Source organism: Chelonoidis abingdonii, chromosome 15 (assembly GCF_003597395.2).
Source record: "Chelonoidis abingdonii isolate Lonesome George chromosome 15, CheloAbing_2.0, whole genome shotgun sequence".
Taxonomy (NCBI): domain Eukaryota; kingdom Metazoa; phylum Chordata; order Testudines; family Testudinidae; genus Chelonoidis; species Chelonoidis abingdonii.
Genome location: NC_133783.1, coordinates 38,481,240 through 38,500,321, shown reverse-complemented (window position 1 = coordinate 38,500,321; position 19,082 = coordinate 38,481,240). Strand labels below are relative to the sequence as shown.

The following is a 19,082-nucleotide window of genomic DNA, read 5'->3' as shown; positions in this document are numbered from 1 at the left end:
AGCACTGTAGCAGCTGGCAGCAGGGCCGTTAAAAGTATTGTAAATTTCAGCTGTGACTGCCAGTGAGAAAAGTAAATGCCATTTTTTTCAAGCACTACTTTACAGACTTTAAGCACCTTTAGGGTCCTGTAGACTCCTAAGTGTTTTAACTTTTACTAGACAAACAGTCAGGAAAACACCATCAAGATGCTTAATGCTGCTTCCCTTTACATAGAAATAATTATCGTAGAATGATGATATTTCTCAATAAGAGCACTGATGGTCTTCCATGCAGCTAGAATTTTCACAAATTAGATTTTTACTGCAATTTTATATTTCTATATAGATATGATGGATATGTGGTGTGGTATAAAGGTTTAACTGACAGAAGTTTCAAATGGCTGCCTTCCTCAGGAGAGGAGAAAACCATATTTAAATATTGCATTAAGAAGTCAAATCTAAGTAAAGTTACTAAGGCTGAGATTTTCAAAGGAGCCAGGCACCCAACTTCCATTGCAATTCAATGAGATTTGGGAATCTAACCCCCTTGGTCTTCTTTCAAAATCCAAACCTATATTTTTCAATATTTAAAAATGGTTTAGCTATTTCTGTGATAAGGAGAAAAGGCTCATTCTCAGTCATCCCCATCCCCACATATTTATTAAAAAATCTGTACAATTGTGGTAGACAGCAAAGATCTATAATGTTCAGAAGGAGAGCTAGCCTCTAAGGAGATGAAACAGGCTTAGAAGCACCGTTGCCTCCCACTTCTTCTTCCATCTACAAAGGCAGGAAATCAAATATACGGGATATGCTCACCAGCCTGACATTTCTAGCTTCTTATCCTAATAGATAATCGTTAGACATTTCTCTTTTAATTATTCCAGTAAGGTAGATTCTACCAGTACTTCCTGGCTTAAGGAATTAAAATACTGATTGTCCTTTGAGGGGAAAAAAGCCCTACATTTTATATAACCTAATTTGAGGATTATTCCTGTAGTATTGACTACAGTGAAAGCTTTTCTGAGAAGACAATAAGAGTTGTGCCTGTGGAATGCATGACTGAGCTCTTTATTAGACAGGTTAATTTTGGTATAAATAAGATGAGTGGGAGAGAAACCCAATCTTACCCCCCATTCAACTATAAAGGTCCCAGGGATCAGTGGATCTGGGATCAGACTCAAGAGAAAGGCAATTCCCAAGAGTAACAGAAAACATAAAACATTAAGGGCTTTAAAAGCCCTTAGACCAGTTACAATTTCTAATTTCAGTTTGTATTCCTCGGATGTGGTACTCAAAAGACAAAAGCCTTCATACCTAATAATTTCAGCTTAAACAAAGGAATGGACACTAAATCCATTACACCAAATGTACTGATATGCCCCTGACTTTCTTTTAGTTAACCATTTGGATGCTGTTAGAGAAGCCAAGCCAGTTCTTCTTTAGCTCTGTAGCCGAGTGGTTACCCGCTCCTGCCCTTTGCAGCTTAAAATAGTCCAGGAGGGGGCTGTAGCTGGAGCCAGAAGCCTGGGCTGATGGGGGGAGTGGCTGCAGCTGGGGGCCACGCCCCAAACTAAGCAATAAGGCTGTATAAGAAGGCCAGGGGAGCCAAAAGTAAAAAGACTCTTCCTCTGGCTGCTGGGAACTAGACAAGGTACCTAGCGTGGAGCAGCGGCACGCCGCCTGGAAAGCCCCAGGCTGTGGCCTAGGATTAGGCCAAGAGATACTGGGGTTTGCAGGAGGCCACCCAGGGGTAGGAAAAAGCAGCAGGTCCAAACCCTCTTTGCCGATGATGAGAGGCTGATACTGCAGTCTGCCCCAGGTGTGGGGCTAGCCAATGACTGGGCAGTTGCCAATACACTGAGGCAAAGTTAGGATAGAGGGGCAGCGGGTTCCCCTGGGAGGGGGAGACCCAGTTAAAGGGGCACCGGGGTCCAGGGAGGGACATGGGGCCAGTAGCTAGAAGGCAGATCACTGGCCTGCAGAGGACACTCTGGACACTGGACTGAGCTGATTCCCAAGGATGACCAGTAGGGGGTGCTGCGGGGGTGAGGCTGCCCAGTTACAAGGTCATTTTTAGATAACTTTAAACTAAAACACTGTGACAGTGTGGGGAGCTAGCCCTCTGAGCACTTAGGCTTCAGTCAGCGCCCCTGGAGAAAGCTGACAGGGATGTGTAAGCTAACTGGCTAATTAGTATGGGAGACTGGATGAGCCAATTAGGCCATCAGCTGAGGGGTATAAAGGACATAGGAAGGGAGCAAGTAAAGCTGACTGAGCTCAGTGTGAACAAGAAGCTCAGGGAAAGGACACTTCTGTTTTTCCCTGGCCTTGTGGGAAAGGGCTGAAGGTAGAGAAACATGGTAACAATGTTGTTGAATGGGACTATACTGAGAATAGGAACGTAACTAAATCACACACAGTTGCTACTCTACACAGTGAATCTGAGAGTAGTTCCTACAGCATCTGAGAATGGAGGTGAAGTGTGCCCTGTTAAACACAATAAATACTGTTAATTTTTATATCTCATTCTGTTATAGGTACTGCAGGCAGCACCTCCTATAGTTAAGGTTGCCAAACACTACAACTTATAAAAACTTGTCTTTAGTTGCTTATAACTTTGCCAAACTTTAAACGTTCCAGCTAAAATTTTCCTGTCTGTCTCAGCCATATATAAAAATACATTTATGCAATTGGTTCAGCATTTCTAAGAATAGCATTAGGGGAAATTATGATGTTTTGTCAATATTAAAAATTCTTACAACTGTTTGTTAGAAGAGCTAGCGCTTTTCAATGTTTTGGAGCAGACACTCCAAACTTGGTGGGCATGCAGTGAGTGGTCCCGAGGTTAAGGTGTGCATATTGTTTTTCCATAGGAAAAACTTCCCAAATTTGGTCAAGTTATAAGCCTCTGAAAACTTCTGATAGGTACAGATAGGAATCGGAAGCACAGAGAGGTTAAGGTCAAAGCTAGAGGTCTTGTAGAAAAATGTGATCATGTAATTTTAAAACTATATCATAATGCATGAGCACAGGGAGACTGAACGAAGGTTGTACAGACAACCTTAATCCTGACATTTCCTAACCTTTGTGTGCTTCATTGTACAACCCACAATGTTTTTTTAACACTTTAGTGTTATATATTTTCCTGTTTGTGCATGCTAGGGAATGTGGAGTCCCATGTATTTTCTTGTATTTGTCTTTACAGTAAATCCCACTGTTTTTGAAGTAAAGGATGGAAGACTCATATTATGGCAGTCTGTACCCCTATGCTCACCCCTTTTATAGGACTGAGGTAAAACTTGTACAAAGTATGCCTTATGAGGTGTCATTTGAAAACCCATGATTTCCTGATCATTATTGTCTTAGTAAAATACATGTGGCAACATTGTATATAGTTATAAGATTCCACTATGTGATATTACTGAGGCATGTTCCAGCACTTATGCCTCCAGAACTTAGGAAGCAGGGGATGTTGTCACAACCCTTGCCTTGAAGTGGTTTCCATTATATACAGGGTTGACAGTTTGTTTCAATGGCTCTCACCACCCCGTCTGGTGGGCAATCACAAATCTGTTCCCCAGAGACAAAAGGCTAACCAATGCCTCAGTCAGGTGTCAATGAGATCCAATGGACCATCACCTGATTAAGTGACCATTCTTTGGCAGGAGAGATGGTACGGGCCAAAAAAATCTACATTTTGACAAAAAAGCAGTTTGAGGTTCTGTCCACACAGACTTTTTCTGTCTCCTGGGCCTCAGCTGGAGATGATTCTTGGGCAAGAGAAATGACTATAAGGGGAGACAGCAGATGTCCCAAACCATCTCTCCCTTTCTCTTTATCCACTGAATCGACACTTGAAGAACAAAGGAAGCAGCACTGGACTGGAGAGGAATCCTGACTGAAAGATTCAGCCAGTAAGACTGTTGGAACTTGTGGTGAGAAAGACCTTTGCTTTGAATTCACTTAGCTTGTTAAATCAGGTATTAGTTGTGTTTTACCTTTTATTTCCTTGTAACCAATTCTGACTTTTATGCCTCGTTATTTCTAATGACTTAAAATCTACTTTCTGTAGTTAATAAACTTTTTTCATTATTTTATCTAAACCAGTATGCTTGGATGAAGTGTTTGGGAAACTTCATTTGCGATAACAGGATTTGTGCATATGACTTTACTTGATATGAGCCTGTATTGTAAGGAGAGTTCTGGGCAGTACCGGATGCAACATTTCTGGAGGAAGTCTGGGACTAGGAGTTTTTGTGTTGCCCTGCATTGTAATTCATGAGTGGCTGGTTATAGCATTCATAAAGTATAACTGGGAGGCGGCTGTGTGTGAGCAGGACAGGAGTGGTTGTTCTCATGGTGAAGTAATGTAAAAGGCATCCCGGATTAGAAAACTGAGGGGACACAGCTGTTCATCAGTCCAGATTGTACTCTGGGTAATGTCTCCCACACCTCATTTTTTAAAACAATTTAGAGGGGGGGAAGCATTTGCACCACATTAGTTAGAAATCCTGACAATGTTGAGTTCATGTCAGATATAATTATGCCAACTAATAACCTCTGACTAATCTAATCTAAAATATACTATATATGATGCAGTTCAATTTGGGGAAGACCTTGTTTCTTGTCAGAAAATTATCTGAAAAGCATCTCCAGATGGAAAGCTATAATAAGTAGCTAAAGCTGCTACATTTTTAGAAAACATCGTAGATGCCAAACCAGTTTTCTATAGAAATTAATAGCTCTTAAATCTAACAATTTCAGAGCAGTGGGGAAAATTGCTCCATGGATGTGTTCTGTCTGTTGGCTTTTGTAAATAATCACAAAGCATAAGGAACACTTCTTTATTTTCAAGACCAACTTTACAGATAGCTGGAGCATAACACTGAAATGCTGTGAAGCGTTTCAAAGGTTAAACCAGAAAACATAAAAAGGATACGTGTATGTTGTAATCAAGGGGAAAACTAAAATGTGGATTTATCTAAAGCGATTGCCTTATCACTTCTGTATCAGTTTGGATTAAATTCAACAACATGTTTTTTCTTGGGCTACACACAAATGTATTAAGAAATATTAGCTGATTTTCCTATTTGGGGAACAGTATCCTGGAAAAAAATTTTGGGGTTGTGGTGGATAATTAGCCAAACAGGAGCTCCCCGTGTGATGCTGCGGCTAAAAGGGCTAATGCAATCTTTGGATCTATGAACAGGAAAAACTCAAGTAGGAGTAGGAAGCTTATATGACCTCTATATTTGTCACTGGTGTGACTGCTACTGGAATACAGCATCTAGTTCTGATATCAACAATTAAGGGAAAATGTTGGAAAAACTGGAGAGAGTTTTGAGAAGCACCACAAGAATAATTAAAGGATTGGAAAATATGCTTTCCAGTGAGAGACTCAAGGAGCTCAATCTATTTAGGGTATCAAAAAGAAGGTTAAATAATAACTTGGTCAGTTTATAAGTACCTACATGGAAAACAAATATGACAGTCTAGCAGATAAAAGAATCATAAGATCTAGTGACTGGAATCTGAAGCTAGACAGACTTTCAATACAGCATAATATTTTTTAACAGGGAGCGTGATTAACCACTGGAACAAATTACTAAGTGTTGTGCTGGATTCTCCATCAGTGGACACTCTGTAAAATTAAGAATAATCTTTTCTAAAAGAGATGCTCTGGTTCAACCACAGCTATGGGACCTGAAGCAATAATTAATTCCAGGAAGTCCTATGGCCAGTGTTATGCAGGTAGTCAGACTAGATGATCACAATGGTCCCTTCTGGCCTTAAAATCTAATATTCAGGTTTCATTGGAGGAAAAAACTGAACTTTGTATTAACTGGCAGAATGTACAATGAGGGAGAGATAGCTCAGTGGTTTGAGCATAGGACTGCTAAACCCAGGGTTGAGAGCTCAGTCCCTGAGGGGACCATTTAGGGATCTGGGGCAAAAATCTGGGGACTGGTCCTGCTTTGAGCAGGGGGTTGGACTTGATGACCTCATGAGGTCCCTTCCAACTCTGATATTCTATGAATGTTTTTGTATTTATAGTAAACTTTCACCTTTGATTTTTAGAATCTTTAATTCTTCATGCTTGTCGTATATATAATTGTCATTAGAAATGTATCAGTCTACTTTTTGCCCTTCTTAAAAAGAAAACTCTGACAATTGTGATAATATATGAAGAATTACTGACGACATCTCACATCAAATTGAAATATTAATTGACTCTTTATTTCAGGAAGTAATCGGAATGTCTTAAGAGATCTCCATAGCAACCATGCTGTGCCAGTAAATATGAGTGCACCAGAACAACACTGTAATTGCTCTGAATATACTAACAAGCAATGATGGAAAAAACAGGCAATACTAAAAAAAACTTGTAAATGTTTATACATCTATTATATTATAAAAACACTGCTTGTAAGTGCCCTTTTTATTCATAATCATTCTTTGGCAATGTTTCCTCACTTGGAAAGATTACTTTTCTCTTTAAACATAGAGTCCGTTCAGAAAAATGCCTTCTAAACTATATTGTGAAGCTGACTTTCTAAAGCATTTTACAATTATCTTACTCATTGCTCTTGTTACCTCTTAATATTCAAAATGGGGCACAGTGTGTTTCTATGGTTCCAATCCTGCAGCTGCCTAAATCAAAATATTCTAGTAGAGCTCATGGGAGTTCCATGGACATAGCAGCCACATAAGCAGGCCCATACTCAGCTAATCGGTTGAAAGTACTAGGTTTTACTGGATTTTGCAATATCAGTCCCAAAACCACTCTTACTTTACATCCCAGTCACATCACAACACTGCTTAGTAATTAGTTGTAATGTTGTGCCCATAGCATTCTAATAGTCATATTCTGTACTCCTTAATAATATGAAAGAGATGCCAGTGTTAATAATTCTTCAATGTTCATTACTTTGAATGGTTAGTAAAGGTTTGTTAGCCAATAACCACTAGCTATCTTTTTAATATAATTTTCTCATACTTGGTAGATCTTATAGAGCAGTGGTTTTCAACCTGTGGACCATGGAGCCCTGGGGCTCTACAGACTAAGATTTCCAAAGGGGTCTGCACCTCCATCTGAAATTGGTTAGCAGTATGCAAATGAAAAAAGGATTAAAAACCACTGTTTTAGAGCAAAAGTAGAGCCTCAATTTTGACCTCACTTACACAGGTGATATCAATAGAAATTCATAGAAACATAGGACTGGAAGGGACCTTAAAAGGTCATCTAGTCCAGTCCCATGCACTAATGGCAGGACCAAGTATTATCGACACCATCCCTGACAGGTGTTTGTCTAACCTGCTCCAGTGATGGAGATTCCACAACTACCCTAGGCAATTTATTCCAGTGCTTAACCACCCTGACAGTTAGGAAGTTTCTCCTAATGTCTAACCTAAACTTCCTTTGCTGCAATGTAAGCCTATTGCTTCTTGTCTTATCCTCAGAGGTTAAGAACAATTTTTTTTTTCTCCCTCCTCCTTGTAACAACTCACGTAAATAAAGGCAAAATTGTGCCCTGGGGGTTCACAATATATACATAATAATAATCTGAACTTAATGTATCTAGTGTGAAATTCTAGTCCTGCTGATGTCAGAAGGACTTTTGCCATTGACTTCAATGAGCCACTATTTCACCCTGACAACTTTAGCAGTTATTAACGAGTTTATAATGATGTAAAACATTGTCATATACAAGGAAAACAACCCTTGCTGGTGTGCTTGAAAACAGTTATTCAGGGAGTAAAAGAAAATTAGGGTCATATTCTGGTCCTGATTCATCAAGATACTTAAACATGTGCCTAACTTTAAGCATGAGCGCTCATGTGCTCAAAGTTAGTCATGCACTTAAGTACCTTTCTGAATCAGGAGCGGTGCCAGGGTTTTTGGCATCCTAGGCGCAGGGCCGGCTAGCCGGTCCCGCGGCTCCGGTGGACCTCCCGCAGGCATGCCTGCGGTTGCTCCACCGGAGCCGTGGGACCAGCGGACCCTCCACAGGCACACCTGCAGGAGGTCCACCGGAGCAGTCTGCCGCCCTCCCAAATCCTAGTGCCTTAGGCGACTGCCTAGGTCGCCTAAATGGAAGCGCCGGCCCTGTTCTGAATCGGGACCTTTGTGCTACCTTAAACCTATTAAACTTCATTGGAGCGCCATGAGGTGTAAATCGGTGAAGAATTTGGCCACTAAAAATTCTTTGAGATCAACAGTATTAAGATCTGGAACAATATTAAACAGATATTAGTGATGAAGACAAGCATACAGTACTTCAAGATGACTTAACATTCAAACTTATTGTCCCTCAAGGTAAAGAAGTAATGTATGATCATCTCAACAGAAGTGAATGTAATTTTATGATATTGCACTCTAACTTATACTCACTATTGTCCAATCTTCTGAGCTTTGCTCTTGTCATTCTGTGACTACCATGAATGTGTCACCAGAAGTTGAAGCTTCATATTTTTAGTTATAGCAAAGAAGCCTCGTCATTAACTTCTGTTTTCCTTCTCTGTTCTTTTAAAGGAGGCATTATTTCTTATCAACAACTATCCTATCTTTACAGAGGGACCTGCAAACCCTCTGTGTCAGTCACTCCAATTGAAATCAATAGGATTTCCATATTTGAATGACCATGCAGGACTGGGTTCTATGTATGCTCATTCTTGCTTATCACATTGCATGCAAATAGCAATGGTGAAAATCACATTGCCCAGCTACTTAACAGAAGGTGTTTACCAGATGTATCAGCTTTGAGTACTTAATCCATCCTTTTATCTGTGAAAGCTGAGAGATAAGACTGAAATTAGACAGTACTCCTAGATCCTGTAAATTGGAAGTCAAACTTGTTCATGCTTTGGTCCTAGATTGAAATGACAAGGTAGTGCTGGCCCCCCTCATTCTACCCAACCAGATTTCCAGCAATCTCTGCGCAAGACCTTCCTGACTGTGAATCTCCCACTAGAAGAGCTCCTCTTGTGATGGGGGTGAAGAAAGACCACATTAACTCTGTGATTCAATACTGCCAAAATAGCTCTTCAGTTAGAGACTGCCCTCAAACCAAATCACAACAAGATAGCGGAGGGGGGTGGTATCTAGATAAGAAAACTACTCAGATGAGGCGAACAAAGCACACCCCATTCTGCCACCTATAGTGCTTATGTATGTACTGGAGGCATTGGTTTAACAAAGGAAACATTCATGTTGGTGCTTTGTGAAAGCTATTCCCTCATATGGCCAATAACTCCAAGAAAATATTTCCTAATATTCTAACATCCAAGTTCATGATACTAAAACTGCATCAAAATACTATCTTGGAACTATATTTGTTGCCTTTCAGGTTGATGAAGCATATGCAGGGTTTTTAACATCTCTTTAGTGTGTTGTCTGTTACATGCACACTTCCTTTTAACTTCTGATTTTTTCATTTAAATCTTAAAATCACTGTACCACCTCCTCTCTCCTCAGACAGGTAAACGTGTTCTGCGTGCTAACGACGCAAGAGGGAAAAGCACAGCACCACTATGAGACTTTCACAATCTATGGACACAAGGCTCAGACAGCGCACAGGTGAGAATTTGGGTTGGGGAAGCAGTCTATGATTCACACAGGTTAACTTTCTGCCCGTATCCATGGGTCTACTGCAAGATACTGTATAAATTATAGGTTTGCATATTATAAATGACAAATCCAATTCCCGCTAAAACAGAACTGCTCTCTCCAGCACCAGTCAGGCAACTGGAAATTCAACAGATGACCCACCACGTGTGTGCACGCTAGGAATTCTGCCGTATCAGCTGCATACATCTATTGATCATCTCTCAGCCTAGAGAAATAAAGTGGTGGGCTTGTGACATTTTTAACGGTAGACTTTATTTTAGTGTGTCTGCCTTCCCTGTTGTCCATTGTGCACTTACTATCAAACCATAAGCAGAAGTTTGCTTTACACAAACACCCCCTCAATAGAATTTAAAATCGTTTCGTTCACACACACACCTCTCACAACTCTTTCTCCAAGTTCCTGGAGCCTGTCTCTCGCCCAGACAGGTGCCCACAATTGACTAAAGAATGTCCCGTCAGAAAGGATCCGTCCTAGCTCTCTTCACTCACAAAGCAGAGCCGATCCCTGTGAAATAAAAGTTGCCTTCCTCAACCCTCGGCTGTGACTTGCAATCACCCTCGGCGCCTGGGTGCGGGCCGAGCCGGGAGGCTCTGGGGGTGCACCTCGCTAGCCTCTGACCGCCCGGGAAAGGACTGGCGGGGGCAGCCAGGAGCGGGTGCGGGACCGCACGGTACTCACCATCCTCCTTCTCATCGAACACAGGTCTCTTGGAAGACGAAGTGGTCGCTCCCATCCTTTTCTTCCACTTGCCCCAGTGAAACATTGGAAGAGGAGGCGAGCTGGCATCCCCTGGCGCCCGGTGATCTCGGCGAGCCTGGCGCGGCGGCGGCAGCAGCAGCAGGCAAAACCCCTTCAAGATGGATCTGTGCGTACGCGCCTCCCTCTCCTCCCTTGGCCGCCTTTCCTCACGCCTCGCTCGTCCAGGCTTTTGTCTGTCCGGCACGCATGGCCCTGGCCGCAGAACCTGCCGCTGGCTGCACACGCCCAGGCGCCGAGGGAAACTGCTGTCTCTGCTCCCCGCTGGGTCCTGCCCTATCGGCGGCTACTGCAGCCCGAGGAGCCCGCTGGCGCCAGGGGATATGAACAGCGGCAACAGAATCAAGCGAACTTCTCTCCTCCTACCGCTCGGCAAGGGCAACGCAGCCCCAACCCATGGGCAGCCGGAGCGTGCGGGGCCCTAATTACAGCTAGGTGGCGCCCGAGCTGTGCGAACGAGGAATTACCTTTAACCTTTTGAGCTCATCGAGATGCTGACTTCTGTGGGTGGCTTTGATATAGGGAGAATTTAGTGGGAGCTGAGGACATTTCCCCCCCCCCATTGCAATTTGAATGGTAGTCAGGTGTCCCATAGGGGGTGTGAGTAACAGCTAAGGAACAATATTTTTCTCCAGCATGGTGTTAACAAGGAAAAACAAGTAATGGTAATACAAACATGAGCACCACCACCACCACTCTTCAGACTTAACCACTAGTAACTAGTGGAAGAAAGTCATTGGGTTTTTGATCATTTGCTTACCTAGCTTTCACACCCATCAATGACTCCACTCTTTTTTTCATGGTGTGCTGTGAAAAAAATACACAAGTTCAGTATGGACTTTTCTTCCCTGCAACAGTAATATCATACTGCTTTACCGTCAGAAGCTACAGTCTGCTCAGAAATGCAGCAAAGGGTCCTTTAATAGGAAGAACAATGTTTAATCACTGTTTAACAGGCTAATTTTAGTGGTAAATTGCTATCAGATAATTGTATATTTCAAGCAATTTAAATACTTAATGTAGTGCTCACATTGCAATAATTCCACCTGTATACTATGTAGAAACAATTTTTAAAAGGCTGCATTGTTCTTAATTTGCATTGCTAATTAATGCACAGTGGTTTTCTAGTCTCTTGTTTAACTGTACATTTAGGTTACACTCTGCATAGAAAAAATTTGTTCACAATATTATGGGGAAATTGTACTCGGCATGTATGTTAGACAAGTTTAAACTTCATCATTGGTGATTTTCAGAATATAAAGATATTGTTAGATAACTGAAAACAGAAATTAATATTTTCTGGACCTGTAGAAACACTCAGATATCCTATTGTCTATTTCTTTCTTTCTCCTATACTTGTAATTTGATGTGCACGTTCTGAACTCAGATAACTCTTAGAACAATCATATCCATTTGTTTTTCCTGCATTTCGATGATTAATGTTCATCTAAATCCTGATCCAGCACAGCTTTTAAACACGTTTAATTTTAAGCATATTAGTAGCTCCACTGAAGTCAGTGGGACTATTCATGCTGGATTGAGACCACAGAGTCTAATTCTTTCTACTTATACAGAGAGGGCCGGTTTTAGGAAGTGCGGGGCCCAATTCGAACATTTTCAGCGGGGCCCTGGCAGGGATGACTAAAAAAAAAAAAAACCTTTCATTTCTTCCATTTATTATTTGCTTTCCATAACTGTATAAATAATACAATTATATATTATGTACATTGCATCATATATGCTGTTGATTGCTTATTAATGACCGCCATTTTACGTGTGGGTCCCTGCCACTCCCTGTGGGTGTGCACGTGTGTGGGTCCCAGCTGCTCCCTGCCCCCCTCATTGAAGCAGGTGTGCAGGGTTACTGCCCTGGGAACTGCAGGGCAGCAGTGGACATGGGGCTGACTGGAGGCAGGGCAGGGGCTGACTGGAGGTAGGGTTTAGCTGCAAGCAGGGCAAGGGGTGCAGGGCTGGCTGGAGATAGGGGTGTGTGGGGTGGGCTGGCTTCAGGCAGGGCCGCAGGGGGATCAACAGGGGTTGGGAGGGCTGGAGACAGAGGAGTGCGGAACTGGCTGGCTTCAGGCAGGGGAGTGCAGCGGGGTTTGCTGGAGACAGGGCAGGGGGTTTGAGGCTGGGTGTGGGCAGGGTGTGCAGGGTTGGTGCAGGCAGGGGTGTGTGGGGGCTAGCTGGCTTTTGGCAGGGCCACAGGGGTGTGTGACAGGGGGTGGCTGGAGACAGGGCAGGGGGGTTGGCAGGGGCTGGCTGTGGGCACGGGGTGCAGAGCTGGCTGGGGGAAGGGCAGGGGGTGCAGCAGAGGCAGCTGGAGCCCCTGCCCTTTAAATAGCCCCCAAGCCTCCCGCTATCCCAGGGCTCTGGGGGTTATTTAAAGGGCTCGGAGATCCCCTGCTTCTACCCCACCCCGGACCTTTTAAATAGTGGCGAGAGCCCTGGAGAATACATGGGGGCGGTGGGGCTCCGGCGGCTATTTAAAGGACGGGGTGGCAGAGGCAGCTGGAGCCCCGGCCCTTTAAATAGGCCCCGGAGCCCCCCGCTATCCCAGGGCTTTGGGAGCTATTTAAAGGGCCCGGAGCTCCAGCCAGGAGAGCGGGGCTGCTTGCTGCATTCCAGCCATGGCTCCAGCCAGGACTGCGGGGCTGCTTACCACGCTCTTGCCAGGGTTCCAACCGGGAAAGCGGGGCTGTGGGGTGGCTTGCCGCGCTCCAGCCGGAGCTCCGGCTCTCGGCGCAGGGCCCGATTCCTGGGAATTGGCTGAATCGGCCTAAAGCCGGCCCTGTATACAGACCCATCATCTACTGACGTCCAGGAGAGTTTAGCTTGATGGATCAGAAGTACAGGATCAGGTTTACAATGAATGTCTCTGGTGCCATAGTGTACTTTAGATGTATATTCTCATTTACTTTGTTTAGGCCATTATTAACATCAATGTAAGTTTTGCCTTTGATTTCAATGGAAGGACGACTGAGGTTTTTTTTGCACTTCTGACTCACACAAAGCTCTCTCTGGACCTGATCAAGCATTTCTTATGCACCCAAAATACAACTGGTTTCAATAGGACTATTTCTTGAATAAGAGTACAGGATGAAGGTGATGGTCCTGCTCTAGTATTATCAGTTATGCCAGGACCAACTTCATTATTAGCAGATATGGCAGTATTTCATTATTTTTAAACTCATACATAAACATTACAACAAATATGAAAGGCAATTGGACTACGTTATTAATAAGTTTGTTGCAAATGTACAGTTATTTATGAAAACTCAAAAGTAGAATATCTTATATTAGTCACTACTGATTTTTTCCACCCTATTAAGGCAAAGACGGAGACATTGATTTTTTTCTTCAAATTTTGTGATAAACTAAGGGCTTGATTTAAATCTTTGTATATCTCAGAAAATCAATGTTTTGTTTTGTGTAGCTTCCACAGCCTCTTACAGATTTCTTTTGTAAGGACATATTTATTGAATTGGGTCTGAAGATATTATATGATAAGTTTCAACAAAGAGAAAAAAATGCAGGCTGAGGTTAGAGGTATAGGTTGGAAGCACTGTCACTCAGATATCATGGTGCAGTACAAGAACCTGAATAGAATAGCCGTACTGAGTGGCAAAATCCCAAATTCACTTTGGTTGTGTAAAGAGGGGAGTTACTCCACTGTGCACATATGTAGATACATATTGAACAGAAAAATGGAATTTGTGTATTCCAGGCTGTTGCTTAAATAGTATGAGAACAACTATGGGAGAGTCTTTCTGCTAGAGTAGTGGCTCTCAAACTTTAGTAACCCAAGGACCCCCCTTTTGATTTAAAATTTTGCTGTGGACCCCCAAGCCCTCTGCTCAGCCCCAGTCCCCGCCCCCACTCCACCCCTTCCCCCAAGGTCCGGCCACCACCCAACCTCTTCCTGCCTCCTCTCCACTTCTGCCCCTCCTCTTCCCCACCTCTTTCTGCCCCCTCCCCCAAGTGCATACCATCCCCACTCCTTCCCCTCCCTCCCAGGGCCTCCCGCATGCTGCTGAACAGCTGTTCCCCAGTGTGCAGGAAGCACTGGGAGGGAGGGAGAGGAGTTGATCATTGCAGCCCACGGACCCCCGGAGTACCCTTGCAGACCCGAGTTTGAGAAATGCTATGCTAGAGTAAGAGGCCACTCTCCATGCCCATGATTCACAGCCAACCAAATGCAAGTGCTGTATTGATTGGTTCTGCTGGGTAACCTTCACAAACCATTGTGAGATAGAGAACTGAGAGTAGTAGCTTGGGAGTACTCCTCTCTCACCTGCATGTTCTTAGGTTTTGAAGTTGCAGGAGAGGGAGCACAGCAGCCATGTAAGGAATACACAGTAAGAGTTTCTCTCAAATTATTCCTAGATACCACACGCTTTTGAAATGCCTACAGGGCTTATTGTTTTTATTGTTATTCATTGTTCCGTAGTCCACAAGATAGTGCTAAGACTCAGGAGTTCCCAAACTTTGTTGCACCACAACTCCCTTCTGACAATAAAAATTACTACATGACCCCAGAAGCGGGGACCGAAACCTGAGCCTGCCCAAGTCCTGCTGCCTTTTGTTCTGTGGATTCCAGGGTGGTGGTGTTTTTGTTTTGTAGGGGATAGACCTCAGTATTGATGCAAATGTTGTTATTCAAAGAATTATTCTAATTTTAAGTTATTACAAAATTGCCTGCACCTTTACTGCATTTTAGGAGATACAGTTATTTCCATACATGTGATGCTTGTAGAATATGATAGCTCATGTGTTTAAAGCATATTTGTTTTTGTCTGTTTTTGTCATATGAAAATAAATGTTCATGCTAATTAAGGAAATTCCTAGAAAATCCTTGCTTTCTGTCAACCAATAACAGGTACCCAAAGTATCAGAGAAGATGAAACCATCTTAGCTGTAAAACTATATTTATTACCTCTAAATGTGTTTACACTGATTCTAGGATGCAGCTTTTGCTTTAACATTCTCTATTATTTTCTTTTATGCTATGTTATGGAAGTTATATGTAATTGTTGGTTATTGTGATTCATGTTTTGTACAAAATATTTGATAGACATTGTCATAAACAGATAGTTAAGGGTTAATGTCTCTTTTAGCTGTAAAGGGTTAAGAAGCTCAGTGAACCTGGCTTACACCTGACCAGAGGACCAATCGGGAGACAAGATACTTTCAAATCTTGGTGGAGGGAAGTCTTTGTTTGTGCTGTTTGTTTTGTTCTTTGTTCACTCTTGGGGCTAAGAGGGACCAGACATGCAACCAGATCTTTCTCCAATCTTTCTAAAACAGTCTCTCACATTCAAAATAGTAAGTACTAGCTAGAAAAGGCGGATTAGGCTTATGTTTGTTTTCTTAACTTGTGAATGTGTATTTTGCTGGAAGGATATTTTTTACCTCTGTTTGCTGTAACTTGTATCTTAGGCTAGACAGGGAGGGAGTCCCTCTAGTCTATATAAGATGAAGACCCTGTAAACATTTTCTATCTTGATTTTACAGAGATAATTTTTACTTTTTTTTTCTTTAATTAAAAGCTTTCTTTTTTAAGAACCTGGTTGATTTTTTTCCTTGTTTAAGACCCAAGGGGATTGGGTCTGAACTCACCAGGGATTGGTGGGGGGAAAGGAGGATGGGGGGAAAGGTTAATTCCTCTCTGTTTTAAAATCCAAGGAGTTTGGGTCACAGTAGTCTCTCAGGGTAACCCAGGGAGGGGAAAGTCTGGGAGGGGGAAAGGAGGGGAAATGGTTTATTTCTCCTTGTTTTAAGACCCAAGGGGTTTGGGTCTTGGGTCCCCCAGGGAAGGTTTTGGGGGACAGGGAGTGTACCAGACATTGGAATTTCTGGTTGGTGGCAGCGCTATCAGATCTAAGCTAGGAATTAAGCTTAGAAGGGTACATACAGGTCCCCACTTTCTGGACGCTAAAGTTCAAAGTGGGAAACATACCTTGACAGGCATCTTTAATTGTAAGTTGTAAATATACCACAAATGGTAGGTTGTAAATTTGTTTGCTTTTTTGACCAAATGGTTTCCAATTGACAAGAATGTCTTCTCAAAGAATAGGATACTCCCCTCTTTGTACAAGTCACCTGTAATGGTTAGTTTTCTTTTATAGTGAATTATAGCTCTGAGCAGGAGCAGCGCCAGGGTTTTTGGCGTCCTAGGCAGGGGGTCCTTCCGCGCTCCCAGTTGTTGGAGGCAATTCTGCAGTGGGGAGGGATCCTTCCGCGCTTCCGGTCTTCGGGGCATTTTGGTGGTGGGTCCCGGAGCAAATGAAGGCCCCGCCACAGAATTGCCGCCGAAGACCCAGAGCGCGGAAGGACCCCCCGCCGCTGAATTGCCACCCTCCCAAATCCTGGTGCCCGGTCACCTAAATGGAAGTGCCGGCCCTGTCTCTGCGTGCTCAGTTCTTGCTTTCACTGTCTTATTACATTCTGTGGGGGGAAATGTCATTTTGGGGTTCAATCCATGTCTCATTAATTGCCATTTTTCTCTTTCTCTATGCTGCTTTTTAAGCAACCAGGACTTCAAATGTTCTTTGAATTGATTCCATGATTCCTAACCCTTTTTCTACCTCAGCGACCCTCACATTCTTCTCAAAAGCATGTTTAGAATGGAACTGTGATCATATTGCAAAAGCTGCCTCATTTTTTCCCCCAGCAACTTTGTTAGTTCTTTCTCCTGGAAGATTTAAGACTTTCTGCCACCTTCATGGAGCACATTTTCAACAACCATTTTCATCTTACACTTCATTGCAAGACTAAGGGGTGCTTTCAGTCTTACAAAGAAAAGCAAACCTTCTAGGCAAGAAGTAAGCAATGCTTGTAAGTTTGTTCAGTACCATTCAGAACTCTGGGGAACAATAAACCCTCATTAAAATTATATTATGGGCTCACTCCTGCTCTCAAGAAATCAGCTATACATATGCACGTATGACTCCAGCTCATAAACACAGAGAGATTTAAAAAAGGCTATCAGCCTGTCATGCCAGAATTTCAACTCACAGGAGACCTGATCTGACTCTTATTTAAGATAATGGGAGTTTTGCTATTGTCTTTAAATGGAGCAGGATCAGATCCCATATATGTAAGATCTGCCAGCATATTTATAAAGATTTTTCTTTTTGCAGAGTGAAATAGACATTGCTATGAGTGTTTCAAATCAGGGCCTCACTCCTGCACTCTTTACTTAGCCAAAACATCCATGGATTTTCTACTGGGAGTTTTACTTGAACATGGTGTTTAGGGTTGAGTTCCAACCACTATTTTAATTGCTTTATTGGTGCTTTTAGGAAAACAATTCAATTGCTTACCTGGAATAAGATTATCCATGCTCTGAATGGTTGTTGGAGGGGAGAGGGAGGTTGTTTTTGTTTTTTCTTTCATTTTGATTTGGAACATGGCATTTTTCACTCTTTGTACTTCTACCCCGGAAGTAGTGCTGTGCCATAGCAATGCCATCTTTCAAATCAGATCATTGTCCTGATGACTGTGGTTATTAAAGAAAAAAATGTGCCACGAGATAAGAGTAGGAGGAACTGAGTTTAGACGAGTTACTCCGGATTGACACTAATGCAGCTGAGAGTAGAATTTGGCCCATTAACCTTGCCATATTCCAGCTTGATAATTATGTTTTGCTTATCAAGATTCCTGCTACAGTTTCAAATGGCAAAACAATATTCTGTGCTTCCTGCCCTAAACCAACATTTGAGAGCACTACTTGGAGACTAGAGATGTGATTTATTTATTTATTTATTTATTAAAGCTCCATTGAGAAATATTGAATTTAGACAGCAATTGAGAGGGACAGAGTAGAAAAATGTCAGATTTTGCTACAGTAACAGTACCACCTAAATAAAGCAGTTGCCACTATACTTTAAACTGTTCTGTAGTATTGCTGTTTTCTTTTAGACACAAGTTCCTCTTACAGGAGAGTTCTGCCGCTAACTGGTGACTATATTTCACTAGCAGGTGAAGTGATGCCTATGTACATGTAAAGCACTTTGGGATCAATAGTGTCATATAAAAATTATAGTGACTCCCTCTGTGGTCTTGAGCAACCGTTAGATGCTGATTCTTATTAACCTCTGGTTTTATACCAGTGTAGCTCTATTGACTTCTGTGGAGTTGCTCCTGATTTTTGCCCTAGTGTAAGTGAGAAGACAAGCCAGCCCTCAGTCTTTTGCCTCAGTTTCTTCACTTGTCAAACAGACGATAGCGAGTTTGATTCTCCACTGTATACAGCTTGTGTGGTCATTTACACCTGTGCAAACTTGATGCAAAATGCATTAATGCGTTCTAATTTCTCTCTGGTTTTTGCAGCTTTGTGGCCACATGTTGCTCTCAGATCATATATGCAAATATGTCAATTAACTTCAGTGAGACCTGTGCTATGAACCATGACCATATAGAGCAGGTGTGGGCAAACTCTTTGGCCCGAGGGCCACATCGGGGTTGTGAACCGGTATGGAGGGCTGGGTAGCGGAAGCAGTGCCTCCCCAAACAGCCTGGCCTCCACCCACTTCCTGCCCCCTGACTGCCCCTCTCAGAACCCCTGACCCATCCAACCCTCCTGCTGCTTGTCCTCTGAACACCCCCTCCCGGTACCACCCCCTATCCAACCCTCCCCTCTGCTCCCTGTCCCCTAACTGTCCCAACCCCTATCCACACCCCTGCCCCCTGGGACCCCACCCCCTATCCAAC

At 42.9% G+C, this 19,082-nt stretch overlaps 1 protein-coding gene across 1 annotated transcript in view; it reads right to left on the bottom strand.

Moving 5' to 3' along the window:
• STK32C (serine/threonine kinase 32C) overlaps nt 1-10,446 on the bottom strand; it is a 247,171-nt gene extending 236,725 nt beyond the window's left edge. The window contains exon 1 of the mRNA XM_032799731.2: nt 10,290-10,446. Coding sequence (XP_032655622.1) covers nt 10,290-10,374 — 85 coding nt within the window. The 5' untranslated portion in view covers nt 10,375-10,446. The remainder of the gene's footprint in view (nt 1-10,289) is intronic.
• Nucleotides 10,447-19,082: the final 8,636 nt, after the last annotated feature.